The sequence below is a fragment of the Paroedura picta genome, chromosome 4 (assembly GCF_049243985.1).
Source record: "Paroedura picta isolate Pp20150507F chromosome 4, Ppicta_v3.0, whole genome shotgun sequence".
Classification (NCBI taxonomy): domain Eukaryota; kingdom Metazoa; phylum Chordata; class Lepidosauria; order Squamata; family Gekkonidae; genus Paroedura; species Paroedura picta.
The window spans coordinates 126762148-126785956 of record NC_135372.1 but is presented as its reverse complement, the minus strand read 5'-3'; the positions used below and the strand labels follow the sequence as shown (position 1 = coordinate 126785956).

General features: G+C 45.7%; 1 protein-coding gene across 2 annotated transcripts in view; it reads right to left on the bottom strand.

Annotated features, from left to right (window-relative positions):
* SLC9A8 (solute carrier family 9 member A8) overlaps window positions 1-16342 on the bottom strand; it is a 61211-nt gene extending 44869 nt beyond the window's left edge. The window contains exons 1-3 of one of the 2 annotated variants that reach the window (XM_077335594.1): window positions 16217-16342; window positions 11647-11825; window positions 4218-4298 (exon numbers count right to left, since the gene is read on the bottom strand). In XM_077335594.1, coding sequence (XP_077191709.1) covers window positions 4218-4298; window positions 11647-11825; window positions 16217-16296 — 340 coding nt within the window. In that variant the 5' untranslated portion in view covers window positions 16297-16342. Of the gene's footprint in view, window positions 1-4217; window positions 4299-8325; window positions 8519-11646; window positions 11826-16216 lie in introns of those variants that run through there. The other variant, XM_077335595.1, reaches the window with a different exon arrangement.
* Window positions 16343-23809: the final 7467 nt, after the last annotated feature.

Below are 23809 nucleotides of genomic sequence, written 5' to 3'. Positions count from 1 at the left end.
ACAATAATGCCTAAATTGAAAAACAGATTTAGAAGTTACTTATTAAAAAAAAATATTTGATCTTCATCCAAGGAGCACTTAATGTGCTGTAATTGTGCTGCATGAACACATCGCAACTAGGTGGATTGTTAGAACTCTCTGCCTTCCTCCGATGGTTCATAATTAAGACTTTCATTCCCGCTACCCACTTTTCTTTAATCACCTTGGCATTGTGTATTCATCTGTCAGAGAATGTTTCCGATAAGTTAGGCTGCAGTCTCATAAACAAAAGTGTACGTCTCCTGATGCCAATTTCGCTTGCAGGTCTTTCAAGACATTCTAAATCTAAGTTGGACTAGACCTGGCCCAACTCTTGAAAGGGCAACCAGTCGGGAATCCCATGTGTGCCCCTTCAAACACGGCAACTGATTTAAATTCCAAAGCCAATTCTAAATCCCTTGTCATCAAATGAATGCTTTCAGAAAAGGATCCCATTGAAGTTGCCAGGTAGCATGTTGGAAGCGTGTTCCAAATAAATAACTTATGTTTGCAAGAGCGGGAATGTGATATTGTTTAATCTATTTTGTTTCTTTGGATTGTGTTTGTGCATGCCAATAAAGGTTTTCTGAGTATGTTATCCCCACTTAATTTAAACTGGGGGGGGGGGTGATTTCATGGAGCACCTCTTCTAGCAGCAAGGCCAGCATTTCTTGATGATCCCCCTGGGCCCCAGCCACAGGCCTAGTGGCACAGCTCTGTCTTGAAGGCCCAAAGGAATTGGTTAAGAACCTGGAGGACTCTTTTGGTAGGGCGTTCCACATGACCAGGCTCAAGACCAGGCTGGGGACCCTGACCAGATTTTGGTCTGATGATCTTAATGATCTTTGTGTCCCATGAATTACATAACTCTTCTACTACTTCGGCTAAAATAGGATTCTTCCTCCTCACTTGCAACATTGACCTGGAAGCAAAATCATTTCAGGTACAAAATCCACTTGATCCTAACATACCAAGATGATAACAAAATTGCAGTCTTGCTTTACCCAGCCAAATATATATATATATTCAAAGTAAAGTGGATTATCTTGCAAAGCTACCAAATAATCGACAGCACTGGGGAAGTGATTATACTAGCACATTAACAAAAAAAAAATTGAAAGGGAAAAAAACCTGTTCCAGAACAAAGCACATAAAGAAGAGGAAAGGTGTACGATAAGAAGAATAAAAAGGTAAAGGTAAAGGTATCATGTCTGACCCTTGGGGTGACGCCCTCCAGCGTTTTTATGGCAGACTCAATACAGGGTGGTTTGCCAGTGCCTTCCCCAGTCATTACCGTTTACCCCCCAGCAGCAAGCTGGGTACTCATTTTACCGACCTCGGAAGGATGGAAGGCTGAGTCAACCTTAAGCCAGCTGCTGGGATTGAACTGCCAGCCTCATGGGCAGAGCTTTCAGACTGCATGTCTGCTGCCTTACCACTCTGCGCCACAAGAGGCCCTTGTGATAAGAAGAATATCTGGATATAAAATAGAAAAAAGTTTGAGTTCAGTGGCATCTTCGAGACCAGCAAAGTTCAATTCTAGATACAAGCTTCCATGTGCATGCACACTTCTTCAGAGGCCAGCACACAAAAGCATACACCCAGAATTAAATTTGGTTGGTCTCAAAGGTGCCGATGGACTCAGACTTGGGTACATTGCTTCAGAGCAACCTGCCTGGTAAAATCTCAGAAGAAGAAGAGTTGGTTCTTATGTGCCGCTTTTCTCTACCCGAAGAAGTCTCAAAACGGCTTACATTCGCTGGGTTTTCCTGGGTACTATTTAGGCATCCTAAGTTAATAACTATTAACAGCCTTTATTCACTATTATTTTTACTTAAATAAATAAGAAAAAAGAGATGTGCTCTTTGTGTTGAGAAGGGCAGCGGTTGCTCAGAAATCAGGGAAGTGGCACCCCCCCCACCAAATCCACAAGACAGAAAGATCACATTCTTGACCTTTTCAGAATTATTAGCAACTGCCTATGAGTTTGACCTGGACTTAAGACGACACTTGCTAACCCCGAGCTGCCAAAAGAGCTCTCACCATGCTACAGGGAAGATGCTCCAGAGTTATGAACAGCTGTGAGATTTCCGACTCCGAAGACTACACTCTCAGAGCAGGGCGAGCAGCCGCAAGGAAACTGCTCGGGAGCTATTTTAGGGACGTATAGCCCCCGGGGACATATATTGCTGTGGCACCCAAGACTGAATCGAGTTGGTGAGGCATTGCCCAACTCAGCCTTGTAAGAATGACAGCTGCAGGCTTGCATGAATCCACTTGGTTGACTACTTAAGCCTATAGCTTTTGTGGCGTCTTTCCCTCCCATTAACAAATCAATCTGAAAACAAATGGTATTCTAAAGGCAGGACGTTTTAAGGATTGTCCTGACCTGTTCCAGAGCAAACAGCGGCAGGGAACTATGCTAAACAAAGGCCGCTTCCTGCTTTTTGGTGCCAAATATGACAGAAAGTTACCTTTCCAGTTGGGTTAGTCTGTTCAGCAGTTAGAGTGGTGGACAAGGGTCTGGGAGACCCAAATGCCAACCCTCCTTCTGCCAGGGAAGCTTGCTGGGTGACCTTGGGCAGTAACATACTCTCAGCCTAATCCACCTCACAGGGTGGCTGTGAGGATAAAACAGAAGGAAATGAAACAACAGAAGCTGCTTTGGGTCCCCACTGGGGAGAGAGGCAGGGTATCCATCAAGCAAGCAAACAAACAAATTTACCTTCCGGGTTCCAACCAAACCTAGCAAATACTTCGCATTTCAGGGTGAACTGGCTTCTGCTTCTCCACTAATAATACAATCCACAGGAACTAAAGATAGTGGTAGTTCACAGAACTGGCACAGCATGGTAAGGTAAGAGAAGGAGTTCTGGTCCAGAAGGATCCAGGTGAGGCTCTCGCCTCGGATTTTGACAAGCCATTCTTTCAGCCCCAGCCTCCCATCAGCTCTATGGGGAGAGCAACACGAGTCTAACATGAGAACCCCAAGGCCTGATTGCATCACACTCACATCTGCCAACTCCCTGTACTTTGATGCGACAGGGGTGCTACTGACACTAACAGATAGAAACTGGTCCTACATTAAAGTGGGGAGGGGGAAGGGGGGAGAGAAGACAAAACAGAAGTTAGATGGTGATATTAGAGATCAGCGGTCCGCAACCTTTTTCGAGTTGCGGACCACTGCCAAGGGGTGGGGTGGGGTGGGCACTTGAGATATTTGTTGACTTTCAGCAGACTTCTTACTGTGCGGTTGTAAGTACTGAATGCTTGATATTATTTTAACTGCTTAAGTATGCTCAGTGTCCAGACCAGCTTATTCCCTTCAATAACCCCCCTCCAGTCTGGATTCTCAGCATCCCTTCCACGTGACTACAGGAGGACAACCACTCTGTCAGCAGATCTCTTGCCATGTGAGTCAGCACCTGGTTCGGGGGTTGTTCCCTTTAAGATGGATTAAACTGATCTAGAGTAAACTTTTATCAGGACAGCGTGCAGCAGCAGAAGGAAGCTTTCCTCATTTTGCTTAAGCTACTCTAGTGTGTGAACTGGGGCTGAACAAGAACGTGGGTCTCAAGGCCACTGGCACCTGTCTAGGCATACATGTTCTACAGACTATCTTCAATTTTTAAAAAAGAGTCCCAGTGAGGGGCTGTGGCTCCGTCCTGGTGTGGGTCACCAAAAGAGCCTCTGTTTTGCATGGAGAAAATGCCATGGTCAGTCCCCAGCATCTCCCATTGAAAGAACCAGTCAGAAGCTGATGGGAAGGACCTCTGCCTGAGACTCAGGAGAGCGGCTGCTGGTTTGAACAGACAGTACTGATCTTGATGGACGGATGGTCTAATTCAGTCTAAGGCAGCATCCTGTGTGCTCATATTCCTGCTTTGCTTAATGGAGGATGGGCTCTGTGGAGGGCTTTGCTGAAGTGTCACACCCACAGCTAGGGATCTGCTGAAACAGATGCCCATTCTCAGACAGCTTCATTAGATTCACAAGGGAAATTGAAGAACACTTTCTGTTCCTCACACTACAACCTGCCCCTTTTCCCTCTCCCTACTTCAGCAAATCTATGTACAAAACAAATTCATTCAAGTGCGATGAACACTGAAAAGAATGTCAAGAATTCTCTTTGGCCTAGATAATTTGAACACAAAAATAGCTTTCCAGTGGGCAATGCTGCCTTGGCAACAGGTACTCACCTAAAGAAACAACAGCAACACTCTCTGGCAAGAAATGCAGCCTGTATCTTATCAATAAATGCACCAATATGATGCAGATAGCTGGAGGAAGAAACAGAACAATGTTAAGGCACAGGTACAACAGCAGCAATAACAAATCCAAATATCTTGTGCAGTTACCCAATTACATTTTAAATTAACATCAATCTTCTAAAATAGTAAAGGGATAGTTTATAATTATTATTTAACTTTTAATACTTATTTCCTCTCCTGGCATCTTAGGACTCAAGGTAGGTAACAATAACGCAAAAACAAATTGCTAAATTAAATATTAAGGTGACGGGTACAAAACAAAATACTTTTCATGCTCCCCAAGCTGAAGAATAGGTTAGGAAAATAAATATTTATTTATTATTTACTTTATTCCCCCACCAGCAAGGTATTCCCCTTTTACCCAGGCTGCCCCCAAAGCACAACAAAGGAAGAAAGGTCCGAAAGAATGACAAAAATTTAATAAAACTAGCAATTTCAAATATCAAGTGTTTTATTGTGAAGAATAAATCAAACCAGAATGAGGCTCCGGATTATACATTCATTTTCAGTGTTCATAGAACCCTCATCAGGGGTAAACCTCAAAGAACATGATACACAGTAATTGTAATCTCCTCTAATAGATATTTTCTTTTGTCAGTCTATACTTTTTGTATCAATACGGCCAACGGCTCTCAAAATTTTCTGGAGATCCTTCTGTAAATTAACTTGCAAACAGTGAAAATTGCATCTAGTTGGTGTAGGTAGTTTTGACTAACGTTTATGAGCATTAGTTTCATACTATTGAATAGGATGAAGTTCACCCCAAAAATTCTACTCAAAATCAGAATATGAGGTGGGTGGATTCTGAAGAAATTCCTTGAAGCATTGTGAGAGACTGGTCTTGTAGCTTTTGGCATTCCATAGATAAACCCAAAGCCCCTAAAGTGCACATGTAAGAAACAGAAGGAAAATACCTGCAAGTGATAAAAACAAAAGGGAAGTATGCTCTGCTGATCTATTTTTGGAACCAACTCAGCCAGATTTTGATTTTCTTCAGTTCCTTACCAACAGCATTTTTCCTTGTAACCCTTCCAAAAGAAAAGTCAACACTTTTTTCTTCAACTGCTTTTTACATCTGTTTCAATAATAAGAGTGGTCCTTTTCAATACCTTCTTTTTATAGATATTTCTCATGCAAGTGAATCTTCAGCTATTTCCAGGTTTTTAAAATGAGGAAAAGGTAAATTGGAAGATGCACTGAGCATCCAAAAGAATCTAATTAACTTTCCCCAGTTCTACTCAAAACCAATGGACAACAAACCAAACTCCTGATAAATTAAATCCCCTTGTAGCAAGAAGACCGATTCCCAGTGGACGCACATCTGGATGGCTAGAATCCACCCAATATGAATGGAAGCCTTTGTTATAATCAGAGCATATCTGCACACCTTGTGTCTTGCTAAACCCAACACAGCCTTCAGGTAAGTGCCTGACACAACGTCTGTTTCTGCACTTAAGGGCTTGTAGCAAGCAACAGGTGGTTTCTCAAGTCCCTGGTGGACTGTAACGGGGGTGGCCCACAAGTTTGTTTCAGAGTCCAATTTTATTTCAGAATTTCACAGCTCTTCACTCACAAGTGAATATAAGTCTGCTTTTTAGTTTCTTAGCAATGGTAACCCAAACAATAATCTTGCTCACTTCTGGACTGAGTTTTGTCAGACCCGGTAAAAGACAATCTGGCCCGGAAAGCAGCAGGTCAGCTGTTCATGCATCAAACTCACCCTGAACTGATGTGCAATTTCTATTGGTTTGGATCCAGACTAATGCAAGGGAAAGGGTAATTGGCATCAATTCCCCCTACCTGCTCCTGATTCCCTATTTGCTCCTCGTGACATTCCTGAGGGTCCTTTGCACCCTAAGAGCACCATTTCAGGGAGATCAGAGGGCCTGAGCAGAAGGGGGGGGAACTGTGTTTTATTGACAAGAGAGCCTTGCACTAGTGGACAGTCTAGTGTGGATCTAACCTATAACAAACATGACTTTGGAGTCCCCAAACAGTGTGCCAGAGTTTCAATGGTACATCGATCCATATTTCATCCAAAAGAGAAACATGCTGACACGAAGGAGTCAAGTCATGGAAGTAAACATAGATGACCTATATCTATGTGCTTCTCAAAGCTGAAATACAAACACTGTTAGCTCTATAGACTGTTAGCTCTATACTCTGACTTCACAGCACCCAGCAACCTTCGGGGGCTCTAGTATACTAGGTCAACATCATATGAATTTTGTGCACTGCAATAGAACCTGTTCTGATTCAGCAGCCAGAAACATTTTTCTAGCTAGTCAGTACTGTAGTCCTTTGTTCAACACCTGGCTGCTGTGCACTGACAGCCTAGACCAACCCCCAGCTGCATTTGCAGGCAAATGCTCTGAGTGGGAGACAATCAAGCACTGTGCCAGCACAACGTCATGATTATGGAACACCACTTGCAAGCCAGCGCAAGTTGCCGCACCGGCAAATCAGTGTGAAACAGTGCCATGCTGCCAGCAAAGCCAGCTGTCAAATGCTTTCTGTAATGCTGTTGCAGCAAGGAAATGGCCAGAGAGAGGGAAACAACAGCTTGTCATCGTCAAACTTTCTTGCAAACACCAAAGAGCCACAGCAGTGGTGTAACATCAGATATACAAGGGTAAGCTGTTCTTACCAGGACGGCAAATATAAGCCGATGCTGCAGGACAGACGTGTGTAATACAATGTGAGCGCCTCGTGCATCTACAGAGCTGGGGTGGCACTGGTGTGCAACGCCTTAGTATGAAACAATTTAGTGTGAAACACTAAAGGTCATGGATCCAAGTGCACAATGTGGGGCTTGTGGCATGGTTATCTTCATCACTGCCTGTCATATGCTAAAGAGAAGTTTTATTATTGCTTTAGGATGCTTAGAGCTAATCCTGCGTTGAGCAGGGGGTTGGACTAGATGGCCTGTATGGCCCCTTCCAACTCTATGATTCTATTAGACAAGAGATGCATTAGCTGCCCGATGACGCTATTGCAAATATAATTTCAGAGGGCAGCCATGTTGGTCAGCAGTAAAACAATGAGATTTGAGTCCAGTACAGGGGTGGCTAATTGTAGTCCATGGACATCTGTACAGCCACAGTTTGGCCACTCCTGCTCTAGTAGCTCCTTAGAGAGACCCACAAAATTTTCAGGATGTGAGCTTTTGAGAGTCAAAGTTCTTTTTGTCATGAACAACTGGCAAGAAAGATCTAAGTCTTTTTATCTCCACGTCTGATGAAGAAAACATTGACTCTCAAAAGCTTATACCCTGAAAATCTTGAGGGTTTCCAAGATATTACTGTATTCGAACCTTGCAGATATAAATTATTTACAATGGAAACAATCCAATTAGATAAAAACATCTTGTATCCTAGAGTTCCTTACAAGCAGGGGTAGTCAACCTGTGGTCCTCCAGATATTCATGGTCTTCAGTTCCCATAGGAATTGTAGTCCATGAACATCTGGAGGACCACAGGTTGACTACCCCTGCCTTACACTACTTAAACCTTTGCTCTTTCCCCTACTGAATATAGAGCAACCAAGAAGCTAGCAAAAAAAAAAGAACTTACAATATTTTCAGTATTTTCATGGGATTAGGTACAACCAAATAAAATGGGACTTGCACAAGGGAGAAGTAAAAAGTTACCAAGACTTTCCATATAACAAGTAGGGCCGCATTACTCAGAGCTGATATATGAAACTTCACAGGTCTACAATGGACAGCATTGTGACTCCATCACATGGAGACGATGCAGACCATATAGGTGTCACAAGAAAGTCAATTCATGTAGACCTCCCAGATACACACACATCTGTCCATGCAAGACTGTGATAAAACATACTATTCTTCCGGAATGACAGCACCCAATAATGCCCAGCACTCAGCACCCGGTAATGTCTGACACTAACAGAAACACAGGAAGCATGAAAAGCCCCTTGCAAGAAGAGAAAGAAATAATTCTCATTTAAATGTCAAATGCACAGAACCACTCCATTCCCAATGCATGCATCTCCATGCTGGTAAAATGTGTACCTGTGGAATTTCTGCCCATCATGTACTAAAGTGCAGGGCCAATGTGCAGGAATTAAAGGCAGCAACCACAATAGGGGTAACTTTCCAACCAGGCCACATGTTTGACCTAATTTGCCAGAAGAGGTAGGGAAAGAAGGCCCAACCTCCAAAGTATGACTTTTAAATTCTTTGTGATATGTTTCAAATTTAGGCATTTGGATTTGCGCTTTTCATTGTTTTTCCTGCCCAACTCTTGGGCTTTGACTTTTCTTTGCCAGGTATATTAAGTTGGCCCCGGACTCAAGACAAACATCCATTTCCTGTGAAGACAAAAAGAGGGAAACAGGCTTCTTTGTCTCATACACACACAAAAAGGAATTCCTAGTTTCCTTTTGATTTGCCTTTGACATCATATCGCCCTCACCAGACTTACACAAATTCCTATGTTAATGCAAAACAGGCCAAGGCAGTCTGCCACAGGGATATTCACCCAGAAGGCTGCGGAAGCCAAACTGGAGAATATTCTTGTAGATCTGGACAGTTTTTATTTAGGGGATCCAAAGGGCTAGCACCATCAACACTTACAATATCAGTTTGCTGTATTGTTTGCTGCATTGTTCTGTTGCGTTCTATGTGAACCGCCTGGAGCCTTAGGGGAGAACAGTATACAAATGCAATAAATAAATATCAGCCTGTTGAGAGGGCTTCAGTTCATCTTGGTCCTCGACCAGCATGTACAGTAAAGGGGTGACATACAATTATGGAAATGCTTCCCAAAATCGCCTCCGCAGAGCCAGTGCAGTGTAACGAGTAAAGTGACAGACCAGGATGCTGGGGGATCCAGGTTCAAATCCCCACTTATCACAAAATCACAGAATTTGCTGGGTGACCTTGGGCCATCACAAACATGTTTGCTGTTGTAAGGAAACAGAAGGAGGAAATAACAATATTCTAAAAGCTGCTGGGAATCTGAAATGGGGAGAAAAGGAAAATAAAAATAAATACCATATTTGCCGGCGTATAAGACGACTGGGCGTATAAGACGACCCCCCAACATTTCCACGCAAAATACAGTACTATGGGCCACTATGGGCAGTTATGTCTATCCCAACTGAACTGCACCCGGCATATAAGACGACCCCCCCCCCAGTTGGAGGCATGTTTTTCAGGGGGGAAAAGTAGTCTTATACGCCAGCAAATACTGTAAATGGATGCAAAATTCAAATGCAGGGAAAGCAATCCCTATCTAAGCCAACATTCATAAGTATTTCATTTCACATACACACCGGGGCAACTGGGCCCAAGCAAACTACTACAGGCAACGTGACAGGATCAACACTGGCCAGAATGACAGTAAAAAGATCACAACTATCATTAATTACAATAAACTTTGCTTATCTGAGCAAATCCTTCTGAAGGTGGCATCCTGCAAAAGAGCGAGACTAACAGCAGCATGTACCCAAGTCATCTGTGTTGTAGCTCCTGCCTGGCAGAATGGCCTGACAGAGAATGTCAGGAAATTTACCATTCCACAGACTGTGTAAAACGACATTGTTCACAGGGGTACACTGTTTATAAAAAGGAACGGGGTTGCAGTTAATGCTTGTTAATCCCGTTTTCACTGTATATATTCTACTGTTTTATTGCACTGTTCTCTGACTTCATAATCCAGTTTTACTCCTTGATTGTTGCATGCTATACTACTGCCTTGGTGCAGTTTTGTGGTATTTGTTTTAAGAACCCTGGTCTCCCGTTTCTGTGATTCACTTTAATGGCACTGCTTACACTGTTTTATTGCATTAACTGTGAAATTCTATTTGAGCCTTGGCGAGAGAGGCAGGCTGGCATAAATAAATGATCTTCTCAGACCAGATAAGGAGATACCCCACAAGATGAGGAACCTGGCCTTTTTTCTGTGTTTACATATGCAGACAGTGTTCAGTGGCCACAGGCTGGGTGTGCCCTGAAGACTTGCAAGGATTAAGGAGACTAAACAGAGACGTCTTATAAAGTGACACTACTGGAGACCTGGGCTGCAGGCATTCAACTCTCAGCAAGGGATTTCAAAGACAACCCTCACCCTACAGGCTACAGCAGCCACGTCACCACCACACACCATCGGCAGAGGACAGTACATATTTCTGGGAAGAGGCAAGTTAACAATATCCTTTTATATCTGAAAGTGCCACTATATAAGCAGACATGTTAATTAGAGACCAGATACAAACGTGGAAGCACTGAGTTGGAAGGAATTTCAATGGTCATCTAGTCCCACCCCTGGACAATGCAGGAAATTCACAACTTTCTCCCAGCCCAACTTTCCCAGCGCATCTTGCTCTATGCCTAGAGCAGCCTTTTAAAAGCTTTTGAACATGGAGGAGCCCCTGAAATAAATTTCCAGACCTCCAGGAGTGATATTTGCTGGCCACGACCCCTGCCACACCCCCAGAAGTGACATCACCACTGGCACCCTTTGCTTTCCTTTTGCTCCTTCTCCCTTCCTTGACTACTACTGTGGTGGCCCCGCCTCATTTGGGCTGGTAAGAAGGGCAGGAGTTGAGAAGACAACCCAGACCGCCCCATACCATGGCACAACTGACCCCCCCCCCTTTGATTTTTACACCCACAGCCTACCTACCAAGCCGTCTGGGCAGAAGCAGCCAGTTTTTAAGGCAAGAGGGAAAAGGCTCTGGATCCCCTCTGGAGCTCCCACAGACCCTTGGTTGGGAATTCTTGTCCTAGAGGAAAGCAGAAAGCTTCTAGGATCCATGAGCCAATCTGGCCTGGAGGAAGATTCCTTCCTGACTCCAAAGTGGTGACCAGCATTAACTTGGGCATATAAGAAAGGGCTGCTAAAGCCAAGCACTGGCTCTTCCCTTCCTGTCCTCCCTTGCACCATCTGCCTAAATTCATAGAATTAGCATCATTCTCAGATGACCATCTAACCTTTGCTTAAAAACTTCCAAAGAAGGAGAGCTCCTGAGGAAGCCTGTTGCACTGAGGAACCATTCGCTGGCAGGGGCTCCTGGGAATTGTAGTCCATAGACATCTGGAGGGCCGCAGTTTGACTACCCCTTGGTTAGACCACCAAGGAAGTCTAGGGTTGCTACACAGTGACAAGTTATGGCAAACCACCTCTGAAGTTTCTTGCCTTGAAAACCCTGTGAGTTCACCATAAACTTAAGCTATGACTCGATGGCAAAAAAAGAAGAAAAAGAACTGCTCAGTTCATGTATATCTGCGGGCAAATCACCCTAATCAACATGCTGCTTCATGGGATCAGTTTTTCCCCCATCTGTATGCCTGCAATAACTCACAGGAAAGCGCAGAATGCACATTCACCTAGCACAAGAAGGCTAAAGAATATCGTCATGCCACTTGACTGCTCCTCCTGTTGAGCTTGGGCCCCAGTTTCAACTGGAAGGATCGGCTTGGCGGGCGTAGGCAGCACCAGCTTCGTGGTGAGGGCCAGCGTGGTGTGAAGCGTGACGTTGAATGCTTCATGGGTAGTATTCAAGAACCTGGAAAAGCATAAATAAGAGCAAGGTCAGACTAACCAAAAACTAGAGCAGAAATAAAAACAAATCCTTACGTAATAGGCCCTGCAAAAAAAAAAAAAATTCTGAGACAAGGTACACTTCTGAAAGCCAGCTTGAAGCGAGAGCCAGCTTGATGTAGTAGTTAAAAGCAGTGGCTTCTAATCTGGCTAGCTGGGTTCAATTCCCTGCTCCTCCCCCTCATGCAGCCAGCTGGGTGACCTTGGGCTCGCCACAGCACTGATGCAGCTGTTCTGACCAAGCAGTAATATCAGGCCTCTCTCAGCCTCACCTCCCTCACAGGATGTCTGTTGTGGGGAGAGGAAAGGGAAGGTGATTGTTAACCGCTTTGAGACTCCTTCTGATAGAATATAAGAAGCATATAAGAAGCAACTTTTCTCCTTCTAAAAGGATATTGTTTGAAAACAGGCTAACATGCAATGTATCTTAAGGCAGCAGGCCCTAATTACAGGTCAAATGTTATTATTCCAAAGACAAGAAAACAATCAGCCTTCCATTCAACTGTGCAGTGGAACTGAACATAGAAGGAGTGAGGAGGAGCAGAGGCTGACTTTCCAAAGCCCCTAATTAGTGCCAAATCACTCAAGCTTCAGGAGCTCTAGAGCCACAGATAAGCAGAGACAAAGAAACTGGGAAGGAAGAGACATGGTCCTGAATGACCAGAGGTTCTTAGAGGAATCCAGGAGCACAAACAGCTACATTCTCTACCAAGTGAGATGTAAACAGCCAGTTTGGTGTAGTGGTTAGGAGGCGGCCTCATAAGTACAGGAGATCCAGACCGTTTAGCGCTCTAAGGTTTTGTACCAAAATCTTGAACCTGACCCAGTGCAGTTGGGAGAGTACTGGTGTGATATGGCCTTTCCATTTAGCCCCACTAAAGTGCCAGCACCTTCAGCTGGAGTTTCTGGATCAGCTTCAAGGGCAGCCCTGTGTAAAGCAAATTAGAAGTCTAATCTGCTGGTGACTGTTCCATGGATCATGGTGGCTATGTCAGTTGCAGACAGGTACGGTGCAATTTAGTGAAGATGGTAGAAAGCCTGGCAGGCATCTTTTGTATCTGGGCCTCAATAGACAGGGAGGTGTCCAGAATCACACCCAGACTTCTGAAAATAGTTGTAGGTGTTAAATAGACCCCATCTAGTCCTGGGAGTTGTATCGCATCTCCTTCAGCATGCCAGCCCAGTCAGAGGACCTCAGTCTTAGCAGGATTTAATTTCAGCCGGCTCCTCTTGAGCAAGTCCACCACATCTCCCAAGCATTTGGCCAGAGAGTCTGAGAGTGTTACCGGATGGCCATCCATCAGCAGAAATAGCAGGGTGTCATCAGTGTACTGGTGATATCCAAGCCTGAAATCACAGAGCAGTTGGGCAAGGGGGCACATGTAGATGATAAGCAACAAGGGCTTATCATTTCCTATAAAAATCGAGTCCAATAACATGTTTAAGACCAACAAAGATTTATTCAAGGCCTGAGCTTTCATGTGCAGGCACACTTTCTCAGACAAAATGGAAGTGCATGTGTACATGAAAGCTCATGCCTTGAATAAATCTTTGTTGGTCTTAAAGGTGCGACTGGACTCAATTTTTGTTGTGCTACTTCAGACCAACATTGCTACCCACTTGAATCTAACTTTGCCTAAAGTTTGAATTGATTACTTCCCTGACATTGTAGAAGAAGAGACACTGGTTCTTATATGCTGCTTTTCTCTACCTGAAGGAGTCCCAAAGTGTTTTACAATCCCCTTCCCTTTCCTCTCCCCACAACAGACACCCTTTGAGATAGGTGAGGTCAAGAGCCCTGATATTACTGCTCATTCAGAACAGGTCAGAATTAGGACTGTGATGAAGAAGAGTCAGTTCTTATATGTCACTTTGCTCTCCCCAAAGGAGTCTCAAAGAGGCTTACCTTCCCTTTCCTCCTCCCAGAACAGAGACCCTGTGAGGTAGGTGGGGCCCTGATATTACCGCTAGTTCAAAACAGCTTTATCAGTGCTGTGGCAAGCCCAAGGTCACCCAGCTGGCTGAATGTGGAAGAGAAGCGGGGAAATCAAACTCGGCTCACCAGATTATAAGTCCGCACTCCTAACCACTACACCAAGCTGCCTCTCTTTAAGAGTCCTTTAAGAAAATATTTTATGACACACACACACTCCCCCCCCCCCCCGACACAGAGTCATGCACTGATGCAGTATGATTGCTGTGCATTCACTGGAGGCAGCCAAACAGGAATATTTGGCGTCTTCTCAGGAGTGGCAAAAGCAAACAGAAACATATGCAACCTTGACAAGGAACAAAAATGTTCTACATGATCACATAAGGATCCTGTCATGTGATACTGGGTTTAGATGCCAAGGAACAGAGGATCCGCCTGTGGGAAGTTATTACACAGAACAGATAAGAATGGTGTCTTCAGGTTCACAGGGAATATACAGCAGAACTGTATTTTGAGGAAATTGATATCACATGACTGGCTGTCATGCCCTGCTGTAGAGATTTCCAAATCTCAGGGCATGCTTATTGACAACTGCAGAAACTAAGGGATGGACTAGAACGGACTCTGATCTGATCCACAATGCAATTTTTAACAACTCTACAGGTAAGACATTGAGGGCAGTCACCAGCAACTCCAAATATCCCCATTTATTTATGTATATATATGCTGGCCTTCCCCTAGGGTTTACGGCAGCTTACAATACATCATATGATAAAAACATAGTTTAAATATTTTAAATGTTAATCAAATCAAATTTATAATAAAACAGTCATAGGAACTCACCACCTTCTCTCCAGTAGGAGGGAGCGGGAAGTGTTTTTATGTTAATTATACTGAATGCCATACAGATTTTTATCATTTATGTAGGGAGGCTAGCTTACTGGTGATATCTGTAGGCCTCAACTGTAGGCCTGATGCAGGCCATGCAGATTGTTTTGACTCCCATAAGATTCACTTGGGACAGCATTCCACTAGGCTGGCACCAGGGCTAAAAAAAGGCCTGGCTCTCTGAATAAACTTAAAGGTGACGCTGGACTCTGTCTTTGTTCTGCATTTCCACTAGGCAGCTAGTCCAGGGGTGGCCAAACCATGGCCCTCCAGCTGTCCACGGACTACAGTTACCATGAGCCCCTATCAGCATGGTCAATTGGCAGGGACTAATGACAATTGTAGACCATGGACACCTGGAGAGCCACAGTTTGGCCACTGCTGCCCTACCCACACATCTGAAAGGGCTGTTATGAGGATTGGTGTGACAATGGCTTTGATGCTTTCTGACCACTGCAAAAGGTAGAGGAATACTCAATGTCACATTGCTCCTATTCCACAAGCCTGGTGTGCATGTATGGAGTGGCAATGAGAGACTCCTCTGCTGACAGAACGAACTTAGACTCCAGTGACACCCTTAAGGCCAGCAAAGTGTGATTCAAGGTATGAGCTTTCGAGTGCATGCACACTTCCACAGGTACTATGTCATGGGATGGAAGTAACCAGTTCAAACTTATAGGCAAAGTTAGATTCAAGTGGGTAGCCGTGTTAGTCTGAAGTAGCACAACACAAATTGAATCCAATCATATCTTTTAAGATAAGATGACCAGATTTTGATATGGTAAAGCGGGACACCATTGACCGGGGGGGGGGGGGGGGGAGTGGGGTGTTCTTGATTAAAATTTGGTCTATATGGAGCAACAAAATTTTTCATAGAACGCAAAAATAGTATTGTAATATATATTTTTTTAATTTCAACATAAGTACAATTTGCCAGGTGCCCCCAGATGTCCCTCCAAAAGTGGGACAATCTGGTCACCTTATTTTAAGACCAACAAAGATTCATTAAAGGCATGAGCTTTCAGGTCCATGCCCACTTCCATTCACGCCTTGAATAAATCTTTGTTGGTCTTAAAGGTGCAGTTGGAATCAATTTTTATAGGCAAAGCGTGAAGGTGAACCATGCAATTCAATCTCAAGTGAATACAAACAAATCCAAATGGCTGCTTTCCCCCATTTATCTCTGGAATCCGTTACCCATTTTCATTGTGCCGCGTGTTAATTTGCTCTCACACTCTGCCTCTAAGTATGAACTGATGGCGACTTCCACGGCACGACATTGCATCTGAGGAAGTGTGCGTGCAACTTTGCTGGCCTTAAAAGTGCTGCTGGACTCTAGATTCGTTCAGCTGCTTCAAGCCAACGCGGCTAACCCGTTTGAATCCTCTGCTTGACAGAGGAGGGGAACGGCCTGGTCCAAATCCCTGTCCCACCCACGGCGGCCTCCTCAGCCCCTGCGGCCTCCCCTCCAGCCTCGTCAGGACCACGGCCACACACCCTCGCCCCTAAGGAAGCCCCGAGGAGAAGCCACTCACTCCGCTCCCGCCATCTTGCCGCTTCGTCTCCCTCCCGAGCTTAACGTCAACCCATCCCCCACCGCCACACCGCGCACCATAGAGCGCTCCCTCTAGATGGCCAGAGGCTCGCTTCCGGGATGCCGCTCTGGCAGCTGCGCAGGGCAACTCTATGGCTTCCTCCCTATAGGCGAGGCTGCGGAGGAGACGCGCGGCCCTGGAGGAGGCTTGGCCAATCGGCGCGCGAGGGCGCGTGACGTCAAGACCGAGAGCGGCGTTTCCCGAAAGTGCTTCGTCCCGCGGGGCTGGTTGCGGGGAGTTCCCCGGGAGCTGCGTCATCTCTCGCTATGGAAATGACTCCTCGGCGTGCAGGACTTGCAACGCCCAGCTCTGGGGTCCGGAAGACATTCCGGGCATGCGTATCTCTCGCAAGTAGCGGCGTTGTTGATTCATTCATGGTTAAGGGGGTGGCTGGGGGGGTTGGGTAAAGAATTGGTTCAGGTTTGTTGTCTGCCGCCTTGAGCCGACAGCCATTCAGGTACAGATCGCGGAGATTGGCAACGAGATTCGAGGCCGGTGGCACCTGTTGAAGGCCAACAAAGATTTATTCAGGGCGTGAGCGAATGACTCGTTGTTGGGCTTAAAGGTGCAACGGGCTGGGGTTTTGTTGGGCTCCTTCAGAGAAACGCGGCTGTCCACTTGAATCTATGTTTGGAGGAATTGGCCGTCAGTCACCGTTTAGGTAATAGATTGATCAGATTCTCCAATTAGAGTGGATCCAGAATCGACTCCCTCCAGGAGAAGAAATCTTCAAGATGCTGCTTGTTTGTATGATGGTTTTAATATTGTGTATTATTTTAAGCTTTTCACGAGCCGGCTTTTCTGGGAGTGGCGGGATTAAAATCTAAAGAATGAATAAGTCAAAATAAAGCATTTATTATGTTGATGCAAAGGAAAACCTGGAAGCAAAAGCCAAGGTGGTTCATTGGGACCAGTCAAAATAACTGCACGTTGGCATTGGTGTGTGTGTTTTACCCCCACTAAAAATTATTCTTTGGGTTTTATGATTTTACCCTTCCCCCAAAAAAGGATTATGTACTATGTTTAATTCCTCTTATCAAACTGAGATTTTCCAGCTGCGCATGGCACATGCGCACGTGCACAGCCAGGCAATCACCCTCCCTGCTGCCACCGGTCCCCAGCCTGAAAAACGTTGGGGACCACTACTCTATATAGGTCTGCCCTAGAATAGCGATCCCCAACCTGTGTGCCGCAGACCACATGTGGTCCTTCGACTAATTGGAGGTGGGCCCTGAAGGACGGCTTCTCCCCCCCGGCCCTTCACTTCATCCCCCCCAGCCCTTTACAACACACTTCATTGTTGTGGCATGTCTGTATCTTATTTTGAAGGAATGTTTAAACATTACCATAGCGATCAGAGAGCGCTAGGGCAGTGGTTGAGAGTAGAGAAGTAAACTACCCCCCCCCCCACCGGGCCTCAGTAAAAGGCGTTGAGTGGTCCCCGGCTTTGAGTGGTCCCCGGTGATAAAAAGGTTGGGGATCACTGCCCTAGAACAGTGGTCCCCAACTCCCGGTCCGGGGACCAGTACCAGTCCGGGGATCAGTTGGTACCGGGCCGCGGCTCCTCCTTGTCCACCTCCCTGGCTGCTGCCTAGGGGAGTGCCCTGCCACTCTGCCCCTGGCTCACCTTTGGTGCTCTCCAGCAGCTGCCATGGCTGGGGCTCCCACTTGGCATGGCACTGCACAGCTGCTCCTGGCAGTGCCCCCCAGCAGGTGGCGGGAAATCAGGGGTGCCGGTGGGAAAGCAAGTGGAGCAGGGGCTCAGGCGGTGGCAACGTCCCTCAGCAAAAGACTACCCACCCCCCGGGGCTCAGTAAAACTGTCAAGCGTTGACCGGTCCCCGGTGATAAAAGGTTGGGGACCACTGCCCTAGAAGACAACTAAAGAGACTTCAGCTAGTACAGAATATCACAGCTGAGCTTCTGTCCAAAACAGGTGACGTATCCAAACCACACCCATTCTGCAATCACTCCATTGGTAACTGATCAGTTAGCAGTTTCCATAGAAGTTTCTGGTACTCACCTACAAAGCTCTTCATGACCTTGCAGCCAAATAGTGATAGGATCTCCTTCCTGTTACACCTTAAGCAAAGTCCTCTGAAGGTGTTACCTTGCAGCTGCTCATTGACATACATTATCTCTGATGGCTTCCAGCTTCTGAAAGTTCCTGGGAAGGCCAGGAAGGTTCTTACAGAATGTAGAAAACGTAAGAGCATTTCCACACCCATTAAATGTAGTGAAATGCTTACCTTATGTAGTTCTATTCCGGCTCCTCCATATGATGTGGCCAACATCCAGCGTCAGGGCTAGTTGGGGAATCGCATAAAGTGGATTCCCCAACCTAATTAGGCCGGGGTACAGGAGCAACCAGCAGAGGGAATGTATGGAGGCTCAAATGCGCTAAAGGCACCTGCCTCATCCCGCCCTCGTACCCGCCACCCTCCCTTGTTCCCGGGGATGGGAATTTCTTTTTTAAAATGGCTAACATCCTGCAACAACGAATAGGCAGACAAGCGTGCAGGTGCCAGAAATAAATCCCCCCCAAAGTTACAACGCAAATCATGCCTTTCTAAAGTCCCCCCCCCAAAATCTGGAACGAAATTAATTTTTAAAAGTTACATGCATATAGACATTTAAATGGAGAACTATGAATTAAAAAATTAGTGGGCATTGCAGGACCTTTAAAACATGGCGAAAGGGGATTGGTTGCCTGGATTGATTGACAGGCGGAAGAGAGTCATGTGTAAATGTGTAAAACTGAGAGCCAGTTTGGTGTAGTGGTTAGGAATGTGGACTTCTAATCTGGCATGCCAGGTTCGATTCTGCGCTCCCCCACATGCAACTAGCTGGGTGACCTTGGGCTCGGCACGGCACTGATAAAACTGTTCTGACCAAGCAGTGATATCAGCACTCTCTCAGCCTCACCCACCCCACAGGGTGTCTGTTGTGGGGAGAGGAATGGGAAGGCGACTGTAAACTGCTTTGAGCCTCCTTCGGGTAGGGAAAAGCGGCATATAAGAACCAACTCTTCTTCTTCTTCTTCTAAAGCACATTGCTCTCTTCCACCATTTCCAGCAGCACTTGTGGAGGGTGAGAAGCACAAAAAGGCAGCAGACAGAAGCGAGATAGCAAAAAGGTGAGGAGGGGCTGGGAGGTATGATAATATTTGGTGCCATGCCAATCAGCTGGTATAACGCTATTTTTTCTGATGTGCAGAAATGCCCTAAGTGTTCAGGAGGACGTTTTAATGAGGAAATAAAAACTGAAGAACAGTGGAATTATGCAGGAAGTCACTTTCATCAGGGAAGAGGGGTGTAGTCGATTGGCAATGTTCATTGCATACATTATCTTCCTTTTATTGCACCCTCTTTTTTCCTTGTCACGCCCTTCCTGCATTTTGGAAGCTTGTGTGCCTGAAGGCCGATTTTGTTTGCATTGTTTTCTCATTATGTAATCCTTGGCATTGTTTGTTGGATTGCCAATGCTGCTTCTTTGAATGGTTTTCTACATTTTGGAATCTCCCTTAAGTATCAGTGAAGTTAATAAATAATCGGGCAGAAAAACAAAAGGAACATTGCAGAGACCTGCCAAAGGTGACTTTTTCCAAGCAGATTCATAGCGGTATCTTGCTCAATAAATGCTGTGACCACTTCCTCTTTCTCTCTGTTCTTCAGCCGATCTTGGAATCCAGGCCTTGTTATTCTCAGGTTCCTTCCTAACAGGCGATCTTTTGCCTTCATGCAGTGCCCAGAGGTAGCAGAGAGATCATCTAGTCCAACCTCCTGCTTAATACAGGAAGCAGCTGACATAGGATTCCCATGTAGCCTCCCATCCAGAGCAAGACCTCCTGAACTGCCACAAAGTTGCTGCATCATATCCAGACAATGTTTGCCTGAGACCTGATGCCTAGAAGATAAATAAGGAAAGGGCAGTTGTGGAACAGGAGTTGGACTTGTTAGACTAGGACTTGGGTGACCCAGGTTTGCCATGAAGGGTCCAGTCCCACCCTCCAACTCATCACTTTTCTCCAGGGGAGCTGATCTGTGTAGTCTGGAGATGAGCTGTAATTCCGGGGGATTCCCAGGTCCCACCTGGAGCCTGGCACCCCTACTGCCAACTAAGGATCTGCATAGAAGTTTCTGCTAGAATAAAAATTGTTGTTGTTGTTGAATAAAAATCAGCACCAGAAGATTCCTCTTTGTTGTTGCTGTAAAAGATCCTCTGAAACTTGCAGCCCCTGAGGTGTGGGAGCTGGAGAGTGATTACATTGAGCAGGAGGGAGTTGACTCCAATAGTGGCCTGAGGCTTGCCCCCTTAAAGAAACCGAGACGAACAGGGCTACCCCAGTCCCCCTCCCCTCTCAAAGGTATGCCACTGCCACAAGACTCCCACCCTGCCTCTTCCCCACTGGGCAAGACTAGCTGTCACTCATCCCTCCAACAAATGGGAACATTTTGATACTCTATTCATACAGTGTTTCAAGGATACTGGATCCTATTCCTTCACCATATGATTCAAAATGAAACAGGGGTTTCCCCAATCATGTAATAAAGCCATACACACAAGGAGCCTCTCCCGGGCTAACCGCAGACGAGGAAGCTGTGGTTTGTTTCATCTGAAAGTAAGGTCATGCCCATTCCTGTAAGGCACAAAATATTTTACTACCTAGAACAATTACAAACCAATTTTGCCCTTGAATGCAAGCATCCGAGGGCTTAAGTCTAATTAACAATGACAGAAAAGCACTTTCGATTCTGCCAACGTTGTGTAACAAGTTATCTCCAAGCACCAGTAAAAGTACAGAATAATTTTTTTTTTACATTGGCTGACTGTCTAGCCTTGGGTTTGTTTTTCTTCTCCATGTTGTTTAATTTTCACTGAGGAAACAGTCTCAAAACATCACATTAGGGGGGGAGCTCTAGGAGTCACACAGAACTTGCATTTTGGGGTAACCCCACCCTCCATTTGTCACGTGATGGCCTGTAAAGCAGCTGTGGGAAATGGTTATGGCTGGAGACCCACCCACCCCGAACTTTCCACCAAAATGCTGTCAACCCTACTGGTATCCTAGTCTTCTTGTAACGTGGCTGGTGTGAGAGGAAGAGGGGATAGCGAGGAAGATATGGCTGAGTTTGATGCTCCTCTGAGCGCCAGCAGTAGCTTAGTGAAGAACAGTTGCCTCTAATCTAGAGAGCTGGGTTTGATTCTGCACACCTCCTCCGTATGTAGCCAGATGGGTGACCTTGAATCTGGAGTCACAGTTCTCTCAGAGCTCTTAGCCCCACCTACCTCACAGTGTCTGTTGTGGGGTTAGGAAGGGTAAGAGGTGGTGGGTTTCTCCCTCTTTGGAAATTTTTAAACAGAAGCTGGATAGCCATCTGACAGAGAGGCTGATTCTGTGAAGGTTCAAGGGCAGGTTACAGTAGATGAGCAATTGGGATGTGAGTGTCCTGCATACTGCAGGGGGTTGGACTAGATGACTCAGGAGGTTCCTTCCAACTCTATGATTCTAAGATTGTAAGCCGCTTTGAGACTCCTTTGGATAGTAAAAAGCAGGGTACAGAAAAACAGCTCTTCTACAGCTCCCAAGGCCAAAAACGTGTGGGGAAGGGTACTTTGCTTGAGGGCCCTAGCTTAGAGCTGGCTTGCTTTGCAGCTAGAGGCTATTTGTCCCACATCTCACCTGTATAAATGAATAAATCTTGGTTGATCTTAAAGGTGCCACTGGACTCAAATTTTGTCATACTGCTTCAGGCCTACCTGAATCTGTGCATTTATGTAGTTACGGCCAGGGATCAGTAGACTTCGAGGAGTGCAGCTTTGTTTAGGATTGCACCACAAACCACCTAATCATGCTCTGCTCATCAAGCCTGAGACCAGTCCCGAGCAGGTCTTCTCAAAACCCAGCTGGGTTTATTCAGCGTGGTTTTCTCCCAGGATGGCACCGATTGTCACACGGTGGTGCTATCTGCAAACACCCATTTGTCACACTGCCCAGACACAAGATAAAAACTTAGGCATGCACGGAATGCATGAACCTTGATGCTGAAGGTCAGCTGAAGAACACTTTCTACAGGCTTGGCGCCATCTGTGCACCTTACACTTTTATGACTTGCATTGGCTTAAGACTGCTCATAAGCCGAGCACATTTGTGCCAATAACTTTCGACTGCTCTTTGGGAGAGTCCAATACGAACCCATCCAAAAGCAGCTTACAGTTTGGCTGCGGTAAGGTAACACGATGGAAGTTATCACAATGCCTCCATGTTGTCGCTTTGAATGTCGTTTAAAAAAAAAAGTTTTTCTACTCTATAGAAACTTTGCTTAAGCATACGTGCTTCTGTGTGCTGGCTTCTGCATGTGGGTGGGGGGGGGGCTTTGTGTGGCTGAGCATCATTCGTGGTCATTGGACCAGAGCTTTTTCCCCAGAAGTTGTATTTCTAAATGACATAAATTAATGTTGCCCAGTTCTGACTCCTGCTGTTTGTCGATGGTCCCTATCCCTTCTCCCCCCCCCCCAATGGCTATTCTGTGCAAACACTCCATTGACTCTGCACCCATTCCTGTCAGTGGGCTATTGCCTGCCTGCATAGTTCATTGTAGCCGTGCCCTTCCTTCAGAAATCGCAGGCTGGCACTCATCGTTCCCCTCATGTTATCTCTACAACAACCCTGTGTGTTGGGTCGGGTTCAAGGAGATTATCGGGCCAAGATCATCCAATGAGCTTCATGGAGGGTGAGTGGGGGTGAGAATTTGGGCATCTCAGACCTTAGTCTGGTAGCACACCACACCAGTCTCGCTCTTGCTTCCCTTACTTTTTAAACGTTGCGCATTCAGTCATTAGTGATGCTCCTTCCTTTCAGCTGTGACTCCCCCCTGGCTATGCGTGGAGATCAAACCCTGGGCTAATATTATCTAGGTTATACCTAGATCCCCAGGCTGGAATAGTAGATCTGGGACTGAATCGTTTTGTGCAGTTTACGCCACCATTTATTGTTTTGTTTATTGTTCAGTCATTTTTATTGGGGGTTTAAAGGGTTTTATTGTGATTTTTATCGCTTTTATATTGTGAACGGCCACGGGAAGGCAATTGCCATGAGTAGCGGTATATAAAATAAATTAAATAAATAAATAAATAAATAACAGGTCCTTTCCAGGCAAGTACAAAATAGCACAGTGGTCAGTAGCAACATAGCCAGGGCCACAGTGGTTTCCCTGTGGGATCAGGCCTATAGCCGATGCAGCTGCTGATAAAGTTGCAGGGCCAATGGGGCTCCCACATGGCAGGTTTCAGTGCAGTTTCCCTGCCCTGATTTCTCAGCAGCGACTACCCTACCGCCTAGGATTGCCAGCTGGCAGGTGGTGGAAATCTGGGGGATGGGGGCATGCAGGGAGCTGTCAGGCAATAGCTTGGTTACTTCCAGATAAAATTTGAAAGTGGCGTCACACCATTCTAGGAAACGTTTTCCAGGGGAAACCTGGAAGTGATGTCATGGCTGTCTAGAATTGATGGATACTCTATGGCAGCCTTTTTC